Below are 19,556 nucleotides of genomic sequence, written 5' to 3'. Positions count from 1 at the left end.
TACATTTATGTAAGTATTTGTCATCCACTATTATTTATATTAACATACAAACGATGTGCTTAAATAGTACACATTTAAACTTATAGTATTAAAAGACAAGTATATATTTTTGGATTTTATAAAATATATTTACTTTTTAAATATAAATCATTTGTTTCCTAACGATGCTTTGATTGTTTTTATGATTATTTTGAATTTTGTTGAAATTTAAACGGAAATGATTTTATTGCAGGAAGTATTTTTCCTTACACACTTGGCGATCGTTTACATGTACTTTGCATGATTTTAATAATGCTGTTTGTCATGTCTGGTCATAATTAAGACATTAGTTCTTCGCTGTTTTCTCCTACCAGCATAATTTGTCGTTAGATTTGCTACTTCAAGATCATGTCCTTTGAAATTATATGTACATGTTCCGATATTAAACAAGCAATAAAATCATGAATCAATATCTAATAATTAATATCTATTATATTTACCCAGCACCACAGACACTTGACCGTAAGTTCTTACTATCATAATAGTGATAATGAATAGTAAAATGGAAATTGTTACTATTTTTTGCAAGAATTTATGAGAGAAAATTGTTGCATGAGTCAGTATTTTAAATGGCGACAGTGACGAAATCATCTTTTTAATAAACGAAATGCTTTAAAGGGCAGGCGCTTGTTCTTTATACATGCAGGTTCATTGAAGATTTAACTGACACAAGATGACACTGAAAAAAATCCTAAAACAATATCCATTATCAGAAAGAGGGGCGGGTTACTTAATTTACTTTTTAGAGGGAGCAAAAGCGTAACTTTACCGCTTTATGAAAAATTGATATAGTGATGCGTTGTCTGCATGCAAAGGTATTCAGGAGTATATGGTCTTAACCCGAACAACTCATGAATAGCATTAACACTGTAAACACCTAGATGACATTTGCGACATCATGATGAAAGCGAAAAAAATATAAAATAGGAAAATTTTGTTATGGGGCATCTTATTGTAATCCATGCCATATTCTCAAGTCATAAATATAAGCAGATTTATTTCCTTTTGATGATGTATGAAATGATTCTTAGTCATTCTTAAATCACATTAACGGTTTTTAAAACATCATCATCATATAACACATTTCATTGCCACCATTGTCAGTACAGTTTGTACATATGCTTTAACCATCACAGTGAAAGGTTTAGGTAAGAAGGAAATTTTCCTCGTAAGTTGTTCTTCGTCAATTGCTTTTAAGTGACCTGTTTATCTTTATTTTCTTGAGAGATGTAAGTCTTCCTGTTTTCAATATTGTACTATTTTGCTGTTTCAATCTTTGATTGTCATCTGCTTTTCGAACTTCTTTGCCGATTTAACTTTTTATCAGACCTTTATCCAAATGACTATATTCGATAGACGTTAAAGTAACAGTATTATATATATATATATATATATATATATATATATATATATATATATATATATATATATATATATATATATATATATATAGCTTACATCAAATTGTATAGTAAAACGCCCGTAAAGTTTAAAAAAAAAAATATTTTAGAATATAAACACTTAAAAAGAAGCAAATCCATCCATTTCAGAGGTATTTTAAGATTGCTTTCTATAGAAAACAATTCTCAGTATAAACAGTATATACACTTAACTTTAAAAGTGAAAGGATACTAATCGAAATTTCGTCGTTTAGTTCTTTCAGAGTTTTAAAAAAAATATTGATAGTAAAAGCTTAATCGATTAATGGTGCTACATTTTTGTTCATACTCTGGAATGTCTGAAAATTAATTTAGATTAATGATCAATACCTTTGTACTTGGGGATAGGGGTTATATTTTTTGGTGAAGAAAGATGTGTATATGAAATTGTTCAAAGCCTAATTTTGCTCTGTAACTCTTGTCATCATGATTTGATAGAAAGAAATTTGTACATATCGTTGAGGATTTTTTTTTCTTTGTATGAACATTTTTTTTTTATTACATAAATACAAATAAAAGGTTTGATTCAATTTTTTCAACGTTAAAAAGATATTTTCCAATATTGAAGGCACGGGTTCTTTATATTGCATGTGTCTAAAGATAGACATGCACATTTTTATTTTCATTCACTATCATTTTTAAATTAATGCCATTTTTCTAAGGATTTTTTAAATACAGTCAACGTAAAAAAAAAATTCATCTCGCACCAGTATTTAAAACTACATTAAGAATAAAGTGTAAACCAGTTTGTTAACACAATCAGTTTTCATGATCAGTTCCTTTAATATACACATCATAAGTGCACTATATAAATCGATAAATTAATTAGAATATGTTTTCCTCACGGCAGGGTCACCTAAAATAATGAAAGATTAATATATCAATATGTATAAATTTATATTCATCATTATTTATCAGAGTTACCCGTATAAAGCGATACCGAAGGACACTAGTGTTTGCTTGTGCGATCTATCCCACCAAATCAATCTCTAACCAATTTCATACAACGTTAGAGATTCGCAATGAAAGGATCTTCCCTTTGATGTTTTCTCCACGTTATAATTAGCTTAGGAAATGAAAGACGTCAGTGGATTACTTAATAGGAAAGTATTCTTTTATTAAGTGACGCATAAGAAGTATACTGACTTTGGATACTTTCTTTAACTGAAGATAAGATGTAAAAGAGATTTTAAAAAAAAATGAAATTTAGGACGTTTGGTGGTGGATTTGTTTTAATCGCTGTCCTATGGAATACAACAAAATATGATGGTACGTAATTTCTTAATTTACATGTACATGTATATTATTGATGTAACATGCAAAAAAGTACAAAATATCAGTTAAGACCATTAAAATAGGAGTTTAGCTAAATTATTCAATATATATATTTATCATTAATTGTGTTATTTCAAAATTATATATTTTGTTCAGTTATCACTGCGTTTTGGTGGTTTTGATAATCAGTTCCTTATCTGAAAAAAGATAATAAAGCATTTATTTAAATCAAAAACAAGATTGTTATGTTCTTCAAAAGATACGGTTTGTAAGTATGATGACCAGTTATCACTGCGTTTTGGTGGTTTTGATAATCAGTTCTTTATATGAAAAGAGATAATAAAAAAAAATTATTTGTAAAACTATATATGCCACAAACTGTTCATGGTTGTAACGTTTTAATACTAAAATGATATTGATTATTCTGATTATGTTGCTAGTTTTAGGAAATGGAACCTATTTTTTAAATGTCAGATATTTTATGATAAAACCCACATTGATATTTAATTGGTCTTGCCATGATTCATCCTTACAAGTCAAGGGTTTCTGATTTACACATCTCCCTCCATTTGAAGCGAAGAGAACCAAACACCATTGGCTAGAGAAGAAAGACATGATTCAACATTTATAACTTTAAGATTTAAGAATTTATTTCAATATTGAAAGTTGTACACATAGAGACATATTAAGAAGTACAAAATTCCAACAGGCTTTTTTTTTTTAGCTTTTATATTATTATTTCAAAATTTTCAATTTTAAGAAATATTTGCACATTGTATAATTTTTATATTACTTATAATAATGAAACATATACTTATAAGTTTATTTGAGGAAATAATGAAAACAAAAAACCCACATAAAATAATATCATTTTTCATATAGTTTGTGGAATCGAGGCACCCTTTGTAAGTGCATGGACGCCTATGGCATCTGACGGGACAAGCCCTGTTGTTATACCCCACACATTAGGGGAAGTTCCTGCAAAAGTTGATGTCCAAGTAAAGGTAACATATAATGGAATAGAATATATGTTTCCTGGGATGGGGTCTGCGCCTAGGGACGACGATTTGGCCGCTGATTACGGAGGAGTTGGATACCTGTATAATGAATTGGAAGTAAAGGTATACGTACCTGTGGCAACAAATTCAGGAAATGGACCAGGCTGGGCGATAACAACAGGTTTGGCCATCATGAGATATGTTACAGTTTCAATACTCAAGCTAAGTAGACTGTAAAATTCTGCAAATTAGGCAACGTTTCTTTCAGACCAGATATTGTTATCTATCTTGCTGATTTGGTTTTTGTACGTTTTATTAATTATTTTGTTTTTCAATTAGTGTTACTGCTGGTACCAGCTTCAATACTTAATACCTAGCATAAAGCAGCAAAAACAAAAACAATTTACGTAATGTTAAGTTCTTACTGTTTTACGATTATTTTCAAACACCACGTTGACAAATCGTGGCTGATCGGTGGATTTCCTTATAACTTATGCTTAATGCGAGTTCATATGTCTTGATACGACTTACACACATTTTCAGATTATGCAATCTGATACAATGTCATTTTTCTTTTAGTTACGATATCACACATTCTGATAAGATTGTCCAGATAGGATTTTCAATGAAAGCTCGACCTGATCTGAGCATCAAGCCACAGGTGTTCTGTTGCGATAGGTTATGATAATGAATTTATTCTCGATCAGCCTCTAAAGTGGTCACGACTTCGCAACGATTGGACTTCGGGTGACCATAATGATACATTGCAACTAAGCGCAGCTCAGTGTGGTGATTGTCTTGGCCTAAATTGATACAGAACACCATATATAAATATATATGTTAATGTATTTTAATAGGTGTTATTTCCGTGTATGCGATATATAATTTTGGTATTTGATATATAATTAGTTCATATTTTTTGGAACTTATACAATATTTTCAAATTAATGATCCATATCTATCAATTGTGAGATTTGTTTTAAAGAAAAAAACATTCTGATTCTCCTTCTTAGGCGGTGCATTGTATGCAGGTCCTTTTGTTGGATCATTTACAAGCTGTGACGTCAGAGTGAGAGCATGGAAACTATCGTACTGGCCTACTCCGAATTTTGTCGGATCAGCACCCATTTCAAAATGTAAATATTGTTAAGCATTCTGGCAATACTATCATGGACAAATATTTTTTTTAATAAAATCAACATTTTAAAACCGTTAGCAATTAAAACCAGAAATGAAGATACAGTTGAATTGTTACAATTTTCTTGATTGATCAATCTCTTTATTTATTTATTTTTTTAAATGAAAATATCATGTACAGTAAAAGATGCAATGTACATGTTTTTAAGTGTATTTCAAGAACACGTGTATCAAGATTGTCATAGTAGATATTCTAAGCAAGAGATTTTACATCAAACATATATAAACTTCTGTACGTACAGATATATGTTTAAATATTTTCGTTCAAGTCCTGTTTAATATTGTTTCATTTAATTGATCATGAGATAATCCAACCGAATAAAAGCCAATCAAATCCCGGGTATTTCATCCATAAATAAAACAATGAAATAGTTGTTAATATTTTTTATGAACCGACTGTGAATTTTACTTGCAACAGCCCAACTTTAGGACAGTCATTCATGAATCAACCTGTTTTCTTTTAAAACCCAAATGATTTAGCTTTGGTATAGGTAGAGACGCAATAAAGTAAAACACGATAAAAAAAATTCTTTTGTCATATTATTTCCAAGTTGTTACGTATATATTCTAATTTTAGCTCTTTATTTAATGAAGATAAAAAAATATTTAGTCTAAAAATAGATATGGGCATCAATGAAGAAATAAAATTGAAAATCAGATGACACGTATTTTAAATGAATAATTGCTGTTATAGTCCTAGGTGAAGCAAATGTGTCTGTTTGACCCTACTATTTCAGCTTCACCATATGCTGATGTACCACATGGTCTCGGAGTTTACCCGGATTTTGTGACTGTTCAGCTAACACTGTCAGATGGATATGTGTCGGAAGCCCAAGGTATTATAAAATGCCTTTTATTTGATCTATTAATTGTCTGATGATGAGAAATATAGCCATTGTCGGACAGGGTTCAAAGGTTTATAGGACATGGGGTTTAAAACAAATCGATTTGATTCCTCCAAATATTTACTCTTTTATGTTGTTTAAAAATTCTCTGTCGTTTTTCTTGAAACGCAGTTCGTATTTATATACCTTCATGACCTCTTTTCCATTTAGAAAAAATAACTACAGATTTTATAAAAAAAAAAATTTAATGTTAAATATGTTTTGTGTTGTTCTAAAGTGATTTCGTTACTCATTTCAAATAAGTTTCAAAAAAATTTCCTTTGTTAAATGCATAGTGACTTGCACGTTTTTATGTTATAATTTGAAAATGGTAGTTTGTAAAATCAATTTCATGACAAAGTTATTACCTATGATAAAAAATATTTCCATTAACGCACATGGCTTAAAGGTTTTTAAGCCACAAGGATTTAAAAAATCGATTCGATGCTTCCAAACATTTACTCTTTTCTTAATTATCTTTTTTTTTTCTAATTGCAGTTCGTATTTCTAATCTTCACAACCTATTTTTAATATTACAAAAAACTACATTTTTACATATTTTACAAAAAAATATTATATAAGATATGTTGTTTTTTTTTTTTGTAATTTCAAGATGCTATAATTAGTCTTTACAAATAAGTTTCAAAAGTCCCCTTTGTTATATGCGTACGTACCTGTACATTTCGATAATATAATTTGGGAAGGTTGGTATATCAAGCAAATTTCATGACATAGCTATTCCCTACTTTTTTATTGAATATTGTTCAGCGATGTATTGGACAGTGTTATAAAGAGTTGGATAATTAAAAGTCTATGTTTTTTACAGGAACGACTACGACGACGTCTGATCATAGTACGAAGTGGGTCAACTCCTGTGGGACAATATTTGGTGTCACTGACTCCTCGGTCACTCTCTGGGCGGCTGCTGGAGCAGGTAAAAGAATGAATCATGTACTGTATATATATTTTACAAACGTTAAACGTACATCATCACAAGGAAAAGATTAAGTGGATATACATTTTGTTTATTATTGCAATTGTTTCAATCTTCTCTGTAGAACCCTTTCGTTTTCTGGGTAGCATAGGTCGGATTAGAGGAAGCCTAATATATTGTAATAAAAAAATTCCAACGTTATCACGATGAACACGGTTTAAATAGTTATAATAAACATCTCTGTTTAAATATGCATAGCTGTCCTTCTTTCCTTTTTCTAAATTTCGTAGTTAAATTTTGTGCTACGAAACATCCAATTCTTAACAATATAAGACAATATTTTTCTCACTCAGATTACTCTAATTATATCAGTTATAATTTTTGAATTTAATTTTATCATCTATTCTATTTATGCTTAATCGAACCAGTTTTAAGATATAACAAATCAGAAAATAAATAACTCAAATTTTAAACATGACAATTGTATAAATGTTACAGATGACTTTGTCGCTTGCTTCAAAGATGGCTGGGGTACAGAGGATGTATCGTTTAGTTCAGCAAGCATAGACATAAGAGCCTGGGTACTTACCCCTTCAGAGGTCATACAAAATGATGTGTATCCATATACACAAAGTATGACGTCATTGCCAACGGAACTACAACTCACCTCTTTATTTCATAGCGACTTTCATATTGTTATTGTGGAGGTAAGTTCAAGGACATTATGTGTGGTGTTACTCTGCTTGAAACAATGCACAATTTTTGCTTACTATCAAACCACATATAAAGAATAGTTGATACACTCTATTTATAAATTCATTTATAAAATTTTCTAGAATGTCTTATCCTACTTCAAAGTTCACTTGTCCCATAGCTGCATATTCTGCAAGCAGTTATTCAATACAGAAGAAACAAACAAAAACATTAAATATTAAACTCTATAAAATGACACATACAACATAATATAATGTATACGTGCTTTGTTAGACAAAAGACAATTCCGTCGCCCACGGGCGTGCTTTTTACGGTGCTGGGTCTGCCAGCCAGGGAGAGTTGAATGAAGCTTTTGGAGGAACTGTGTATGGATACAGCCAATCACAGGTCGTGTTGTGGTCTTCTGATGTGTCCTATGGGAAACCAATTTACGTCGATGGTATCTGGGGTGGTGGTACAGACCCTCTTCAAGCGTCCGATGTTCTTATAACTATCAGAGTAATTGCAACTGGAGCTCTTATTATTCCTGTAGGTAAGGGTCATAGGCATAGTTGCAATCGGTAAGACTATTTTTTAAAACGTCTGTCTTTGCGTATTTTTGTAAAACTTCTGTTGATAAGTACCTTTGAGTAAAAGCTTCAAATTCGAATAGACAAACTTTGATGATCTAGCAAAACAGAAAATTATATTAAATATATGTTATTTATGTTTCATTAACCAGTCTATTAATGCAAGGTACAAGTATATCAAATATTATCCTGTTACAATAAAACATTACCAGATATACATGTATACATGTAACTAAGGACGAGTAAAGATTTTGAATGTGCGATTCACTTTTCAGTTCAAACAACTTTAAGTTAGAAAAAAAAATATAAGAAGGTGACAATAATCTTACATAACGATTATCGTATCTTATCTGTTGATGTTTTTTTTCAGTCGCATGTCCTCCTCCACCGTCTATTGCCGATGGTTATTATGATTTGAGTAACGATACAGTCCAGTATTTCTGTAATGAAGGTTTTTCAGCCAAACAAACAATGAATATATTTAATTGTAATAACACCATTTGGGAGAACATCACATTTTCTTGTGCAGGTAATGTGTGCTTATCATTTTCTGTTATTGGTTGCTATTACTTGATCTCGACTGCTCTTGATTAAAATATTTTTTATTTACATTCATTACCTGTATCTAATTTGATGAAGAACATAAATTAATTCAATTGCCATTTCACAACAAAAATGCTAGAAATAATACTAACATTAATTAAAGGCATTCGTCTTTTTTATTCTATTAAGTAGACATGCATTCCATCTACAACTTATTGGATAAGCATTTGAAATTAAGTTTAATTTACTTTTCCTTTATCAGTCTAGAAGTCCGTCCAAGCACAGTTTCATGCTCAGTAGTGAAAACATTGACATTAACAGCTGCAATTTCGAATGATTTTGTTCAATATCATAGCGTTAAACCTTTCAAAGACTTGTTTTAGTTAAACATAAAATAAAAGCGTTCCTCAATTTTAAACTTTAATTTTTGTGATAAAGCAACAGCTATGACGCAATTTATCTTGAATACAAATTACCCGTTTAAAAAGAATATTCAATGCATGTCAATAAGAAACAATGAGTAATGGTTTTCATCCTTCAAAACATTCTCGTTACATGGATATATTTAGATGAAGACTCAGATTCAGCTCATGTATTATGTGTGAATATCAATCAAAGTACGACTTGCATTCGTTTAATCTTTCCAATCCATAGTTTGTACCAGTATTAAATGTAAGCAATATAAATTATCTATTTCTTTAGCTTACTTAAAAAGAAGATCAATTGTAAACCTTTGAAATAAGGATCAATCAAAAGCATGTTTTGCAAACATCGCTGAGTGAAGATGATTTCTTTGTTTAAATTAGTAGACGTTATACATTATCCGCTTATTTTTCCTTTTAAAGACGTTTAAACCTAAACAACCATAACTTCATCATAAAAAGTAGACCAATCTTAATAATTGGTGTAAACCTTTGAAATATGAATCCAATCAATGGCATATTATTTTTCAAAAATCAATGAATATTAAACAAACAAGATATGACAATATTATCCCACTGTTTGGTGTTTGTTTTCTAGTGATGTTGTGTCAGGAACCGATCACCATTTCTAACGCTGTACATGTATCTAATGGATATCAGAACGGAAGTCAGACTTTGTATTCTTGCATACAGGGATACGCTGGAAATATTGGAAACAGGATAACAACCTGTAATGGAACACACTGGTCAAACACAACCTTGACTTGTGGTGAACAAACATTTTTCTTTATGGTCAGAAACTAAGGCCCATTACTCTACATCTTTATTGTATCACTGATGTTTTATTCAAGGGCGATGGTTCTGAACCCAGTGTACTTTAATAAATCGAATGTTCATCGCGTATATCTCCACTTGTGTCTATTCATACTAAGGCCAATCTATTTAAATGTTTGATAAATCAACATTTTGCTAACTTTTACTTACATATAGTTGCATTTCATCGAAGAATTATTGATGCATCACAAGAGGTGATTGACTCGAACAAACAGTGATTATTCATTTTTTGTCCTAGAAAATTACATTTTTTTTTGCATACACTTACACATGAAAAGCTCAAATTCAGATTGAATGTGATAAGAATATACACTGAATCTAAAACCGGAATTGTTTTATAGAACTTTGTTAAAATTCCGAGCATACTAGTTTCATGAATTTCGACTTAACTGTCTAGTTAATGTTGGGGAACAATTTGAGATACCAAAAGGCAAGGATTCATAGTAAAAAAAAAACCAATTGTCCATTAAAATGCAAAGCAACTTTTCAATTTAAATTCTGTAAAATCCTCGATATTTAGATAATGTGTTATGATTGGTATCATGAAAAAAGCTGTGGGCGAATAATTAGGAAAACATTAATTTTATTGTATTTTAGAAAACATAATATCGACGTCTTGTGGACTTCCACCTTATATAAAGGATGCGTTCCTGGAAATAGAAAACGATACTGTTACTTATCACTGTCGTGAAGGCCATATTGCGAACCAAACAATGAACACAGCACACTGCATCAACGGACAGTGGACACACCTCTCATTGGGATGCATAAGTATTTTTTTTTAAATTTTTATTTATTCTTTCATTTCGGTTTTCTCCCAAAGTTTTCGACAGCTCTCCAATTGTTTTACTTGATAATACATGCATCTGGTAGTTATGTTTTAAGAATGCAAAAATGTAGTTTTAACGTGTGAAGCAAATGCATGTATCATTAAATAATACGAGTGATAATTCAAATATAAGTACATGATTACCAGGTGCCACACAGATTTCCAAGCCAATTTGAGACTTGCATACTTTTTGTAGATACAACTTGTGGCACTCCACCCATAATACCAAACACTTTGAGACTTAGCAACGGGTTCAACAACGCGAGTGTGACATTATACTCTTGCAACTCAGGATTTTCCTCAAACGGTGAAGATCCAACAATATTCTGCAATGGAACTCATTGGTCGATTACCCAGTTTAATTGTTTAGGTAACACATGTACCTTTAAAAAGTTTACCCTTTATTCTCTTTTTATGCTGTCATATATGTGTATACAGTGTACTATGGATTAAGCTTTGTATTCGTTTAAAAAGAAAACCATAATACAGAATTTTACAAAAAAAAAATGTGGAGAGGATTTAGATTTACACTGCCAATATTCTTAAGTATTAATTTTGAAACGTAATTTAATATAAAAATTAGATATTAAATATGTTCTTGAAAACTATTTTGCATAACATTAACAATATTTACTATTGTATTAGCTGACATTAATTGTGGTTTGCCGCCAAACGTGTTAAACGCATATTACGTAGTAGACAACAACACAGCTACGTACCAATGTCTTTCTGGATACACGGGGACAACGAAAAATAATACCATTCACTGTAATGGAACAGTTTGGAACACGCCAAGCATTCAGTGTTCAGGTAAAACGTCATGAATGTATAAAAACAGAAACACTTAATATAATGATCACAATTATTAACAATTTCATACAAACTTTTTTTCACAGCCATATTTTCAAAAAAATATATTCATGACAGGAAATAATTTCAAAAAATACCAGTAAGGGAATATGCCAAAACGTTTCATTTTCAGAAGAAACATGTGGTGATCCTCCAGAAATTCCAAATGCTATAAGCGTTTCTGACGGATATTCAAATGGCAGTATTACATTATATTCGTGTTTGACTGAGTTTCTTGCCAATAGCGAGAGTCCAATTATTATGTGCAATGGAAGTCATTGGTCCAGTTCAACATTTCAATGTTTAGGTAACTTTAATGCGTCATGTAGTTTGAAAGATTTAAAAATTGCCTTGTCGTGTGTTATGTGTTAAGTAATAATTAATAAAACCGCCAAACTTCTTTTGCAGGAAACCTAAACTGTGGATTACCCCCTGGATTATCAAATAGTTATTATGTTATTGACAACAACACTGCTGCGTATTTTTGTTTGCCTGGGTTTATTGCGAATGGACAAAACAATACGGCACATTGTAACGGGTCAACTTGGGAACTACCTAGCCTTACTTGTACAGGTAGTAAATTATTTCGTTTTATCAATCATCTTTAAATTCACCTTAATTTACTTAATCTTTATGTCAAAAACGTTTATAATTAAATTAAATTTTTAGTTTTAAAAAAAGGTTAAATGCCACTTCTCTTATTATTTATTTTCTTTTCACTAAGGAAGATGTGTCATTAATTAGTTATACATGTATCAAGTATAAGCCATCGGAAACTTATTAAAGAACCCCAATTTTTGAACTTGTTATATCATATTCGTTCTTATTTATTAGCCGTCTTATCAAAAGATCAGGAAAGGGCTAACAAGATTGTTACTTCTGAATGATACTTATGTTCACTTCATTTCTTTAAGCACAATTTTGCCCTTCTCCACTGGATATTGCCAACACAGACAAGATATCTAGCGGATTCAGCAACGGAAGTTTAACAGTTTACACATGCATGTCAGGGTTTGTTTCCAACGGGGCGGATTCTTATATCTCCTGTAATGGAACGCACTGGTCTAATACTTTGTTTTCTTGTTCTGGTAAGATTTAATGGTTTTTAAAATCGTTGCATGGTTGTTTTCTAGTAAATGTAAAAATATATAGAGCACTTAATCGAAATATTCTAAAGCAAAGTTACGACTAATAGAATATATGGAGAAAAAAACCCATCGTATTTTAATGATATGTTGAAAGAGTGTGGTCTTCATTTTGGCTCGAATGAATATCACTCATTAGTTCCCAGTGTCTGTGGAGCTCCTCCGAACATACAAAACACTACTTTTATTAAGAAGAATCAGGCAACAGCCATCTACACGTGTTTATCTGGATACACTGTCAAGGTACCCAGTGCATTCAGAAACGGAAGTTTAACAGTTTACATATGCGTGTTGGGGTCCGTTGCTAGCAAAGAGGTTCCGTATATTTCTTGTTACGGAACACACTGGACAAACACGCTGTTGAGAAAAAAGTTTCAAGTTTAAATATTTACATGTATATTTATTTCAAACATCTGTTCAATATTCATCCCTAGTTTTTCAATGGCAATGTTTGTCAATGACCTTTAACTCTGTGATAAAATAGTGGTGTATAGATGATGAATTGCCAACGATGCAGAAACACAATCTACAGAATCAAACAATTATTAAATCAATGAATCGGTCAAGAAACACTTAATATTGTTATCAATATAAACATTACCATTAACGATTCTTTTTTAGGCGGGTTCTGTCCTCCGCCGCCGGATATTGCAAACACAATTAAAATCTCCAATGGATCAAATACCGGAAGTTTAACAGTTTACATATGCGTGTCAGGATTTGTTGAAAACGGAGAGGATCCTTTTATATCCTGTTATGGGACACACTGGACAAACACATTGTTTGCTTGCTCTGGTGAGCTTAAAATTGAACTCCTAAATGATTTTGAAAATATAGGTACTATGATACCGATTGCCTCCATATTAATTTTTTATTTAAACGCTTTATTTGTTGAATTGTTACTGCTAAAACAAAGAAATACGCAGTAATCTCAACAGAATATATTCAATATAACATGAAAGCACTTTACTTCGATATCGGGTGCGTATATTTTTTTAAGTAGGTTTGTTTTAATCGACCGGCAATTAAAAAAAAGCCTTTTTTCATAAAATTGTTGATTTTATTCATTGTTTGATAGTTTCCAGTGAATGTGGGCCTCCACCAAGTCTGCCCAATGCAAATTACTCTTTGGAGAATCACACAATGGCCGTTTACAGCTGTTTGCCTGGTTTTATACCCAACAACCCAAACAACGCGATTCAATGTAAAGACTCTAATTGGAGCAGTATCAACCTAACGTGTACTTGTAAGCTTCAATTCTTTTTTATTATTATTTCATGATACCAATATTTGGGTGGGGGAGGGGGGCTACAGTATTTAAGGTATTCGATGTATAACGACCACATTTTGTACCTTATAAATGAATGGTCCGAAATTCTTTATCACGATATCATTTTGGAGGGTTATCAAATAAAAATACTCCACCAAAGGAATTTTCAAAATATTAATTATGGTCCAACTAATTAGTTTTTACACCTTGAATTTTGCATTGAAGTCTATGGGCAACGTATGTTTTAAGAAGATATTGTAAAAAGTAACTTAAAATTGTTAAAACTCTCTTGGTTAATACATGCATAAGCTTTCCCTTTCTTAAAATATGAAGTAAAATAAATTATTTACCGCAGATATTTTGACGAAATTAAAATTTCTTTTTATCAACAAGGGAAGATAACTTCTTTAAAAAATTAAAGGTGCAAAATGACCGGCTTCTTATATCTTGTCGGTCATGTGAATTTGGTTCATTTCACTTTCATTTGTATCTAGCAATACATATTCAACTCATTTAAAATGATTCAAAATTGTTCAATATTCCTTCATTATACATCGAATTCCTTAATAACCTTATTATATCTCATCTATTAAACATCGCGGTTATATTACATTGTTTGAGAATAGAATTAGAAAGCATAATACTTGTTAACAATGCACGTGTCGAAAATCTTTATTGTTTCAGCCCAGTTATGCACCTCTCCCCCGGAGGTCCCTAACACTGTTAAAAAAATCAGTGGATTCAGCAACGGAAGTTTAACAGTCTACGCATGCGTGTCGGGGTTTGTTGCCAACGGAGAGGTTCCTTATATTTCTTGTAACGGAACACATTGGACAAACACGTTGTTTGCTTGCTCTGGTGAGCTGATTCATAATCCAAGCTCATAATTATTATTTCTTGAAATAAAATTGACATTTATTGATCATTCTAGTGAACAGATTCGTTAAGAACCTATAAACGGATTAAACCATTGTAACACTTTCTATTTCTAATGGCGTTTTCTTGTACCTTCCAGTAATATGTTTTAAGTTGTTAAATTGCTATAAGCTACCTGGTAAAGTAAATATACACATCGTGCAATTGCCGACGATGACTTCATAAAGAACGGATTACTCTGATATATATTTTTATAACCTTGAAGTTATTGAAAACTTGGCAAATGTCTGTGCAACCTTGTTATCCGTTTTGCTCAATATAGTATTTTAATTTTTTAATCATAATTTTTTTTTCTGTGTGTTAAATAAATTTTTAAGATGCTTGCAAAATGGGAAAAAAAATTAAACATTTCAAATGATGTTACTTCTTTTATGTATGCTCTAGTTTCAAGTGACTGCGGGTCCCCTCCAAGCCTCCCAGCTGCTAGCTCTATTCTGAAGAATCAGACAACAGCGGTGTACAGCTGTTTACCGGGCTATACATCTAACAACTCAAACAACGCAATCTACTGTAAGGACTCTGTATGGAGCAATATCAGCTTAACATGTACTGGTGAGTTGCGATTATTAGATATCCATGTTTAAAAACCTTTCATTTCGTTATAACTAAATTTTTTAAAAGTTACTGAGTATTATATAGTACAAGTGTGCTAGTAATACCTTTTTAAGAATAATTTTACATTAGAAACTTTATCGAACAATCTTTAATTAAAATGTATACTTCAAAGCATAAACATGTAAGTCAGTCTTTCTTTTACGTACTAGCCAATTCGTGCCCCTCTCCCCCGGACATAACAAACGCTGTTAAGGTACCTGGTGGATATAGTAACGGAAGTTTGACTGTCTACACATGCGTGTTTGGCTATGCTCCTAACGGAGAGGATCCATATATTACGTGCAATGGAAAACTCTGGACGACAACGTTGTTTGCCTGTTCTGGTGAGCATTCAAGAAAAATCATGAAAAAAATAGATTAAGATGCAAACCATTTGACATAAATTAACGCTATTTTCAGTGGCAAAGATATATAATTTAGTTGATATTTTGAAAACTGTTCACCGATTAAAAATATGTCTATATTCAGCATCGATACAAATCAATCTATTTCAGACAGCTTTTGTCACGAACCACCGAGCATTCATAATGCTGATGTGCTTATAGAAGGTTTTCAGACCGGGAATATGGCGTTATACTCGTGTGTAGAGGGGTATGTCGCGACTGGTGGACTGTCAACCATAGCATGTAACGGAACACACTGGTCCCAGACTAATTTCTCTTGTCTAGGTTGGTCTGGCTGAATTCATTACTGTATACAGGGTTATTTTCGCCCCGTGTTATTTTTGCCCATTTTAAAGCGCTAAGCATAGCTGAGCGGGGCTTACGTACATCATTGCAGGGCTGTGAAGTGATAAGGAAATCTATTGCGCATGCAGAAGCTGAAATATAGAGAAATCAAATTGATTCTTTTTACATTTGTAACTAAGCTTGCAATAAGTAGCTAGGTTAGTACTTTTCAGTACCATCAGTACTTTGATTTTTACTTCTTGAATTCGCCAACATTAAGTTGTGATTAAAGAGAAATAATTTGATACATTGGAATTCACCCAGTCTTAAATTCGCCTGCTGGCAATGAGGGCGAAAGAGGCGAAAATTAAACAGGGGCAAATATTTCCCTGTAAACAGTATCTAATGAGTTAAAATGTCCCATTTTACGCTCTGTAATACAACTTTGCAGCGACTTCATACGCCTAGCATTACATTTTACATGTAATGTAATTTTGCATTTTAATTAATTAATAATAGAGATAATGCAACTGAAAGAAGTTAACCAATGTATTCACAATTATGGAAAAACTCCTTACTTGACCAAAACATTTCATTTTGTAGTAGCGGGCCTTCAGCCATCTCTTTGTGGAACTCCGCCAGCTTTATCTAATGCTTACTATGAAATCACAAACAACACTGCTACCTATCATTGTCATAGAGGATACACGGCCAATCAGACGGACAACGTTATCAGCTGTGTACAGGGACAATGGGAGGAGCCTAGTTTATCTTGCCTGGGTAATAGTATTGGCACTGCACGCTGCCACCCCTTCTCACATTGTACAACTGTTCTTATGAAGTATAGATGTATTGAGTGTTTAGTTTATCATGCATTTTCTTCACTAATGGGAGGGACAGGATAGTTTGGCAACTTAACTTAACCAAACATTTCTGGTTTAAAAAAAAAATATTTTAAATATTTTTGAATTGTTTAAATTAAAATAAGAAATGAATTATTCTTCTATCAATATACATGTGTACAGTTATTCTTGAAATCGTAATCCTAGTCTTCAAACGTACACACTTTTTCTTTAGATATATCTTGCCCAGCACCGCCGGATATCGCAAATGCGCTGAAGATTTCTGACGGACTACACAACGGGAGCATTACCATGTATGCGTGTTTGCCAGATTACCTAGCTACCAATGCAGCCAATACCATTGTGTGCAACGAAACAAGTTGGACGCTAACTAATTTTTCCTGTTCCCTAGGTATTAGTTATAAATTCATTTTCGTGACATTGCGAATTTAATTTGGTGCTGAATTTGCGGGGGTCCACTTGGTCCCTCCCCTAGACAATCCATATTAGTAAATTACTACGCTAAAGCCACTTGGCAAACAACTGTCATTACACCCCACCCCTAACCCCCATCCCATCCCATCCCTCCTCTCGAAAAAAAAAATTTTGACCCTTGCATGCTTTGATAATAATAACTATATGGATTAATACCATCGTATTAGAATTAAAACTACTATAATCCAAATCGACCTTTGATATCTCATCTTTACATCAAACATTAGCTATAACCCGTTACGAGATTTTTTTCTTTATCACTCCAGTATCAGCGCCTGAGGGGTGTGAACTGCCTCCTTCTATCCCGAATGGTTACTACAAGGTCCAGGGCGACACCGCTTCCTACCACTGCCTGGGCGGATACACGGCCACCACCATCACTAACACCATACGGTGTGTGGGGGCGGCGTGGGAGCAACTCTCACTACAGTGTATAGGTAAACATACAAAGTTATTTACGGTGCCTCACTACACCTAAACTTACACCTTTTTAAGACACTACGTCACACGATGCATGCTTTGTTAAATTGTTTGTATGAAGTTTGAATCCGTCTGGGGCTTTTGCTCAGATTTACTGAATTCCGGTTTTGAAAATGTAATTTTCTATCAAAATTGCACATTTTTAGCCTATTTGACTTGCATACTTTTAATCCATCATGCTATCTATCATAATCAAGTAATTTTCTGCTGATTCAGGAAACTATTTAAAAGTGTAGTGAGCCACGTAAGTTAATTAAAATGGTTAAACAATTACATATCTTTCCATGAATTGCTTAATTTTTAGTGGAAAATAGCAATCGAACTGTGGCTTTTTTGGTAAAATTGGGTTAGATACACTGAAGAACTTTATTTGATGTCGGTACATGTATATTATCAAAACTTTTCTTCCTAGTACACTTTTCCATTACTTAAATTCGAATTCTTTCTATATGAAAAAAAAATCTCCCACACATCACAAAGTAAACTATGTGTTCAAAACCACATCATTGTACAATGTAAGTCTTTTAAGAAAGAAAAGTTTAATTGTAGATATGAAACAAAAGACAATAATTTCACTTTATTTCATACAGCAGTGGGAAACTTTACGAGTGCAGCCGTGGTAGACGGAAAGTTCGCGAAACTAAGAATTCCCAAAAATAACACGAATGCTTATGAGCGGAGCCTGACCTGTGCGGACGATTCTCGTCCCAGCGCCAGAGCTATTGGTGGAGTGGGGACCGCCATCTTGTGTCTGGTAGCGGGGCTGATCTTTCTTTCAGATTGTGTATCATATTTTGAGAAAACTAGCATCAAATCTTCTAAAAAAGCGGCATCGTGTACTTTGGATTCATCGGAAACGAGTGCAGTGCATGTGTATGTAGAGAAAACTGATTCCGATACGTAAATTCAATGGTAAAATAGGACATGCAAATCAGCAAAATAACTATTATATTAATGATAATAATATTTGTGTGCGTTGACAACTCTTATATGTATTTACATGTATGTATTGTTTCAAAAACATTCCGTATATGTCATTATATGTAGACTATTTAGTAAAAAAAAAAAATAATGAGGGTATATATTTGAAATCTTTTTTTCTTGTTCAAGACTACAATAAAAATATCCCTAAATATTAATATGAGATATGTCATTTCTATGTAAGCATGGTAAGAATCACAGAGTAATATCATGTTGATCTGACTGGCCACGCATAGGGTACCACTAAACAGAGAACTCTAGAAGACTTTGGAGAACTTTAGCAATTTTTTCATATTTAAAGTATTAAGAACGTATTTTTGCATTTAAAATGAAGAAAAGAGTAGTTTTTTAGTCAAAATATATATTCAAAATATTTGGTTTTAAGTAAATGTTTCACGAAGAAAAATAAATTTGACCAAAATCGTAACCATGCCCCTTAAAGGTGTCATAACAGTATTTCACTGAAGGTTCGCGTCAAAACGAGGCAAAATAATTCCTGAATTTTCCTTTGAATTTGGGGCATTTCCGCACGCGACAGGAGCTGATTTTTTTGATGAGATGAAAAACAATGTGTAAGAAGTCTATAAACTATCCCAGT

The 19,556-nt window shown here is 32.3% G+C and overlaps 2 protein-coding genes across 2 annotated transcripts; both read left to right on the top strand.

Moving 5' to 3' along the window:
- The first annotated feature begins 2,444 nt into the window (after positions 1-2,444).
- On the top strand, positions 2,445-8,859 carry LOC117686101 (uncharacterized). Its single transcript, XM_066072468.1, has 9 exons — positions 2,445-2,747; positions 3,636-3,932; positions 4,765-4,887; positions 5,686-5,784; positions 6,659-6,766; positions 7,265-7,473; positions 7,754-8,012; positions 8,420-8,578; positions 8,855-8,859. Exons 1-9 carry the CDS (start codon positions 2,678-2,680, stop codon positions 8,857-8,859), a joined length of 1,329 nt encoding a protein of 442 aa, XP_065928540.1. The 5' UTR covers positions 2,445-2,677.
- A 723-nt stretch (positions 8,860-9,582) lies between these two features.
- Positions 9,583-19,080, top strand: LOC105333511 (sushi, von Willebrand factor type A, EGF and pentraxin domain-containing protein 1). Its single transcript, XM_066072467.1, has 17 exons — positions 9,583-9,783; positions 10,446-10,619; positions 10,874-11,047; positions 11,323-11,487; positions 11,660-11,833; positions 11,935-12,099; positions 12,441-12,614; positions 13,293-13,466; positions 13,750-13,917; positions 14,626-14,799; positions 15,262-15,429; positions 15,642-15,815; positions 15,987-16,160; positions 16,764-16,940; positions 17,238-17,414; positions 17,764-17,934; positions 18,568-19,080. The coding sequence occupies exons 1-17, from the start codon at positions 9,615-9,617 to the stop codon at positions 18,879-18,881; spliced, it is 3,066 nt and encodes a 1,021-aa protein (XP_065928539.1). The 5' UTR covers positions 9,583-9,614; the 3' UTR covers positions 18,882-19,080.
- Positions 19,081-19,556: the final 476 nt, after the last annotated feature.

This window comes from Magallana gigas, chromosome 9, assembly GCF_963853765.1.
Source record: "Magallana gigas chromosome 9, xbMagGiga1.1, whole genome shotgun sequence".
Classification (NCBI taxonomy): Eukaryota; Metazoa; Mollusca; class Bivalvia; order Ostreida; family Ostreidae; genus Magallana; species Magallana gigas.
This window is presented reverse-complemented; position numbering and strand designations above follow the sequence as displayed.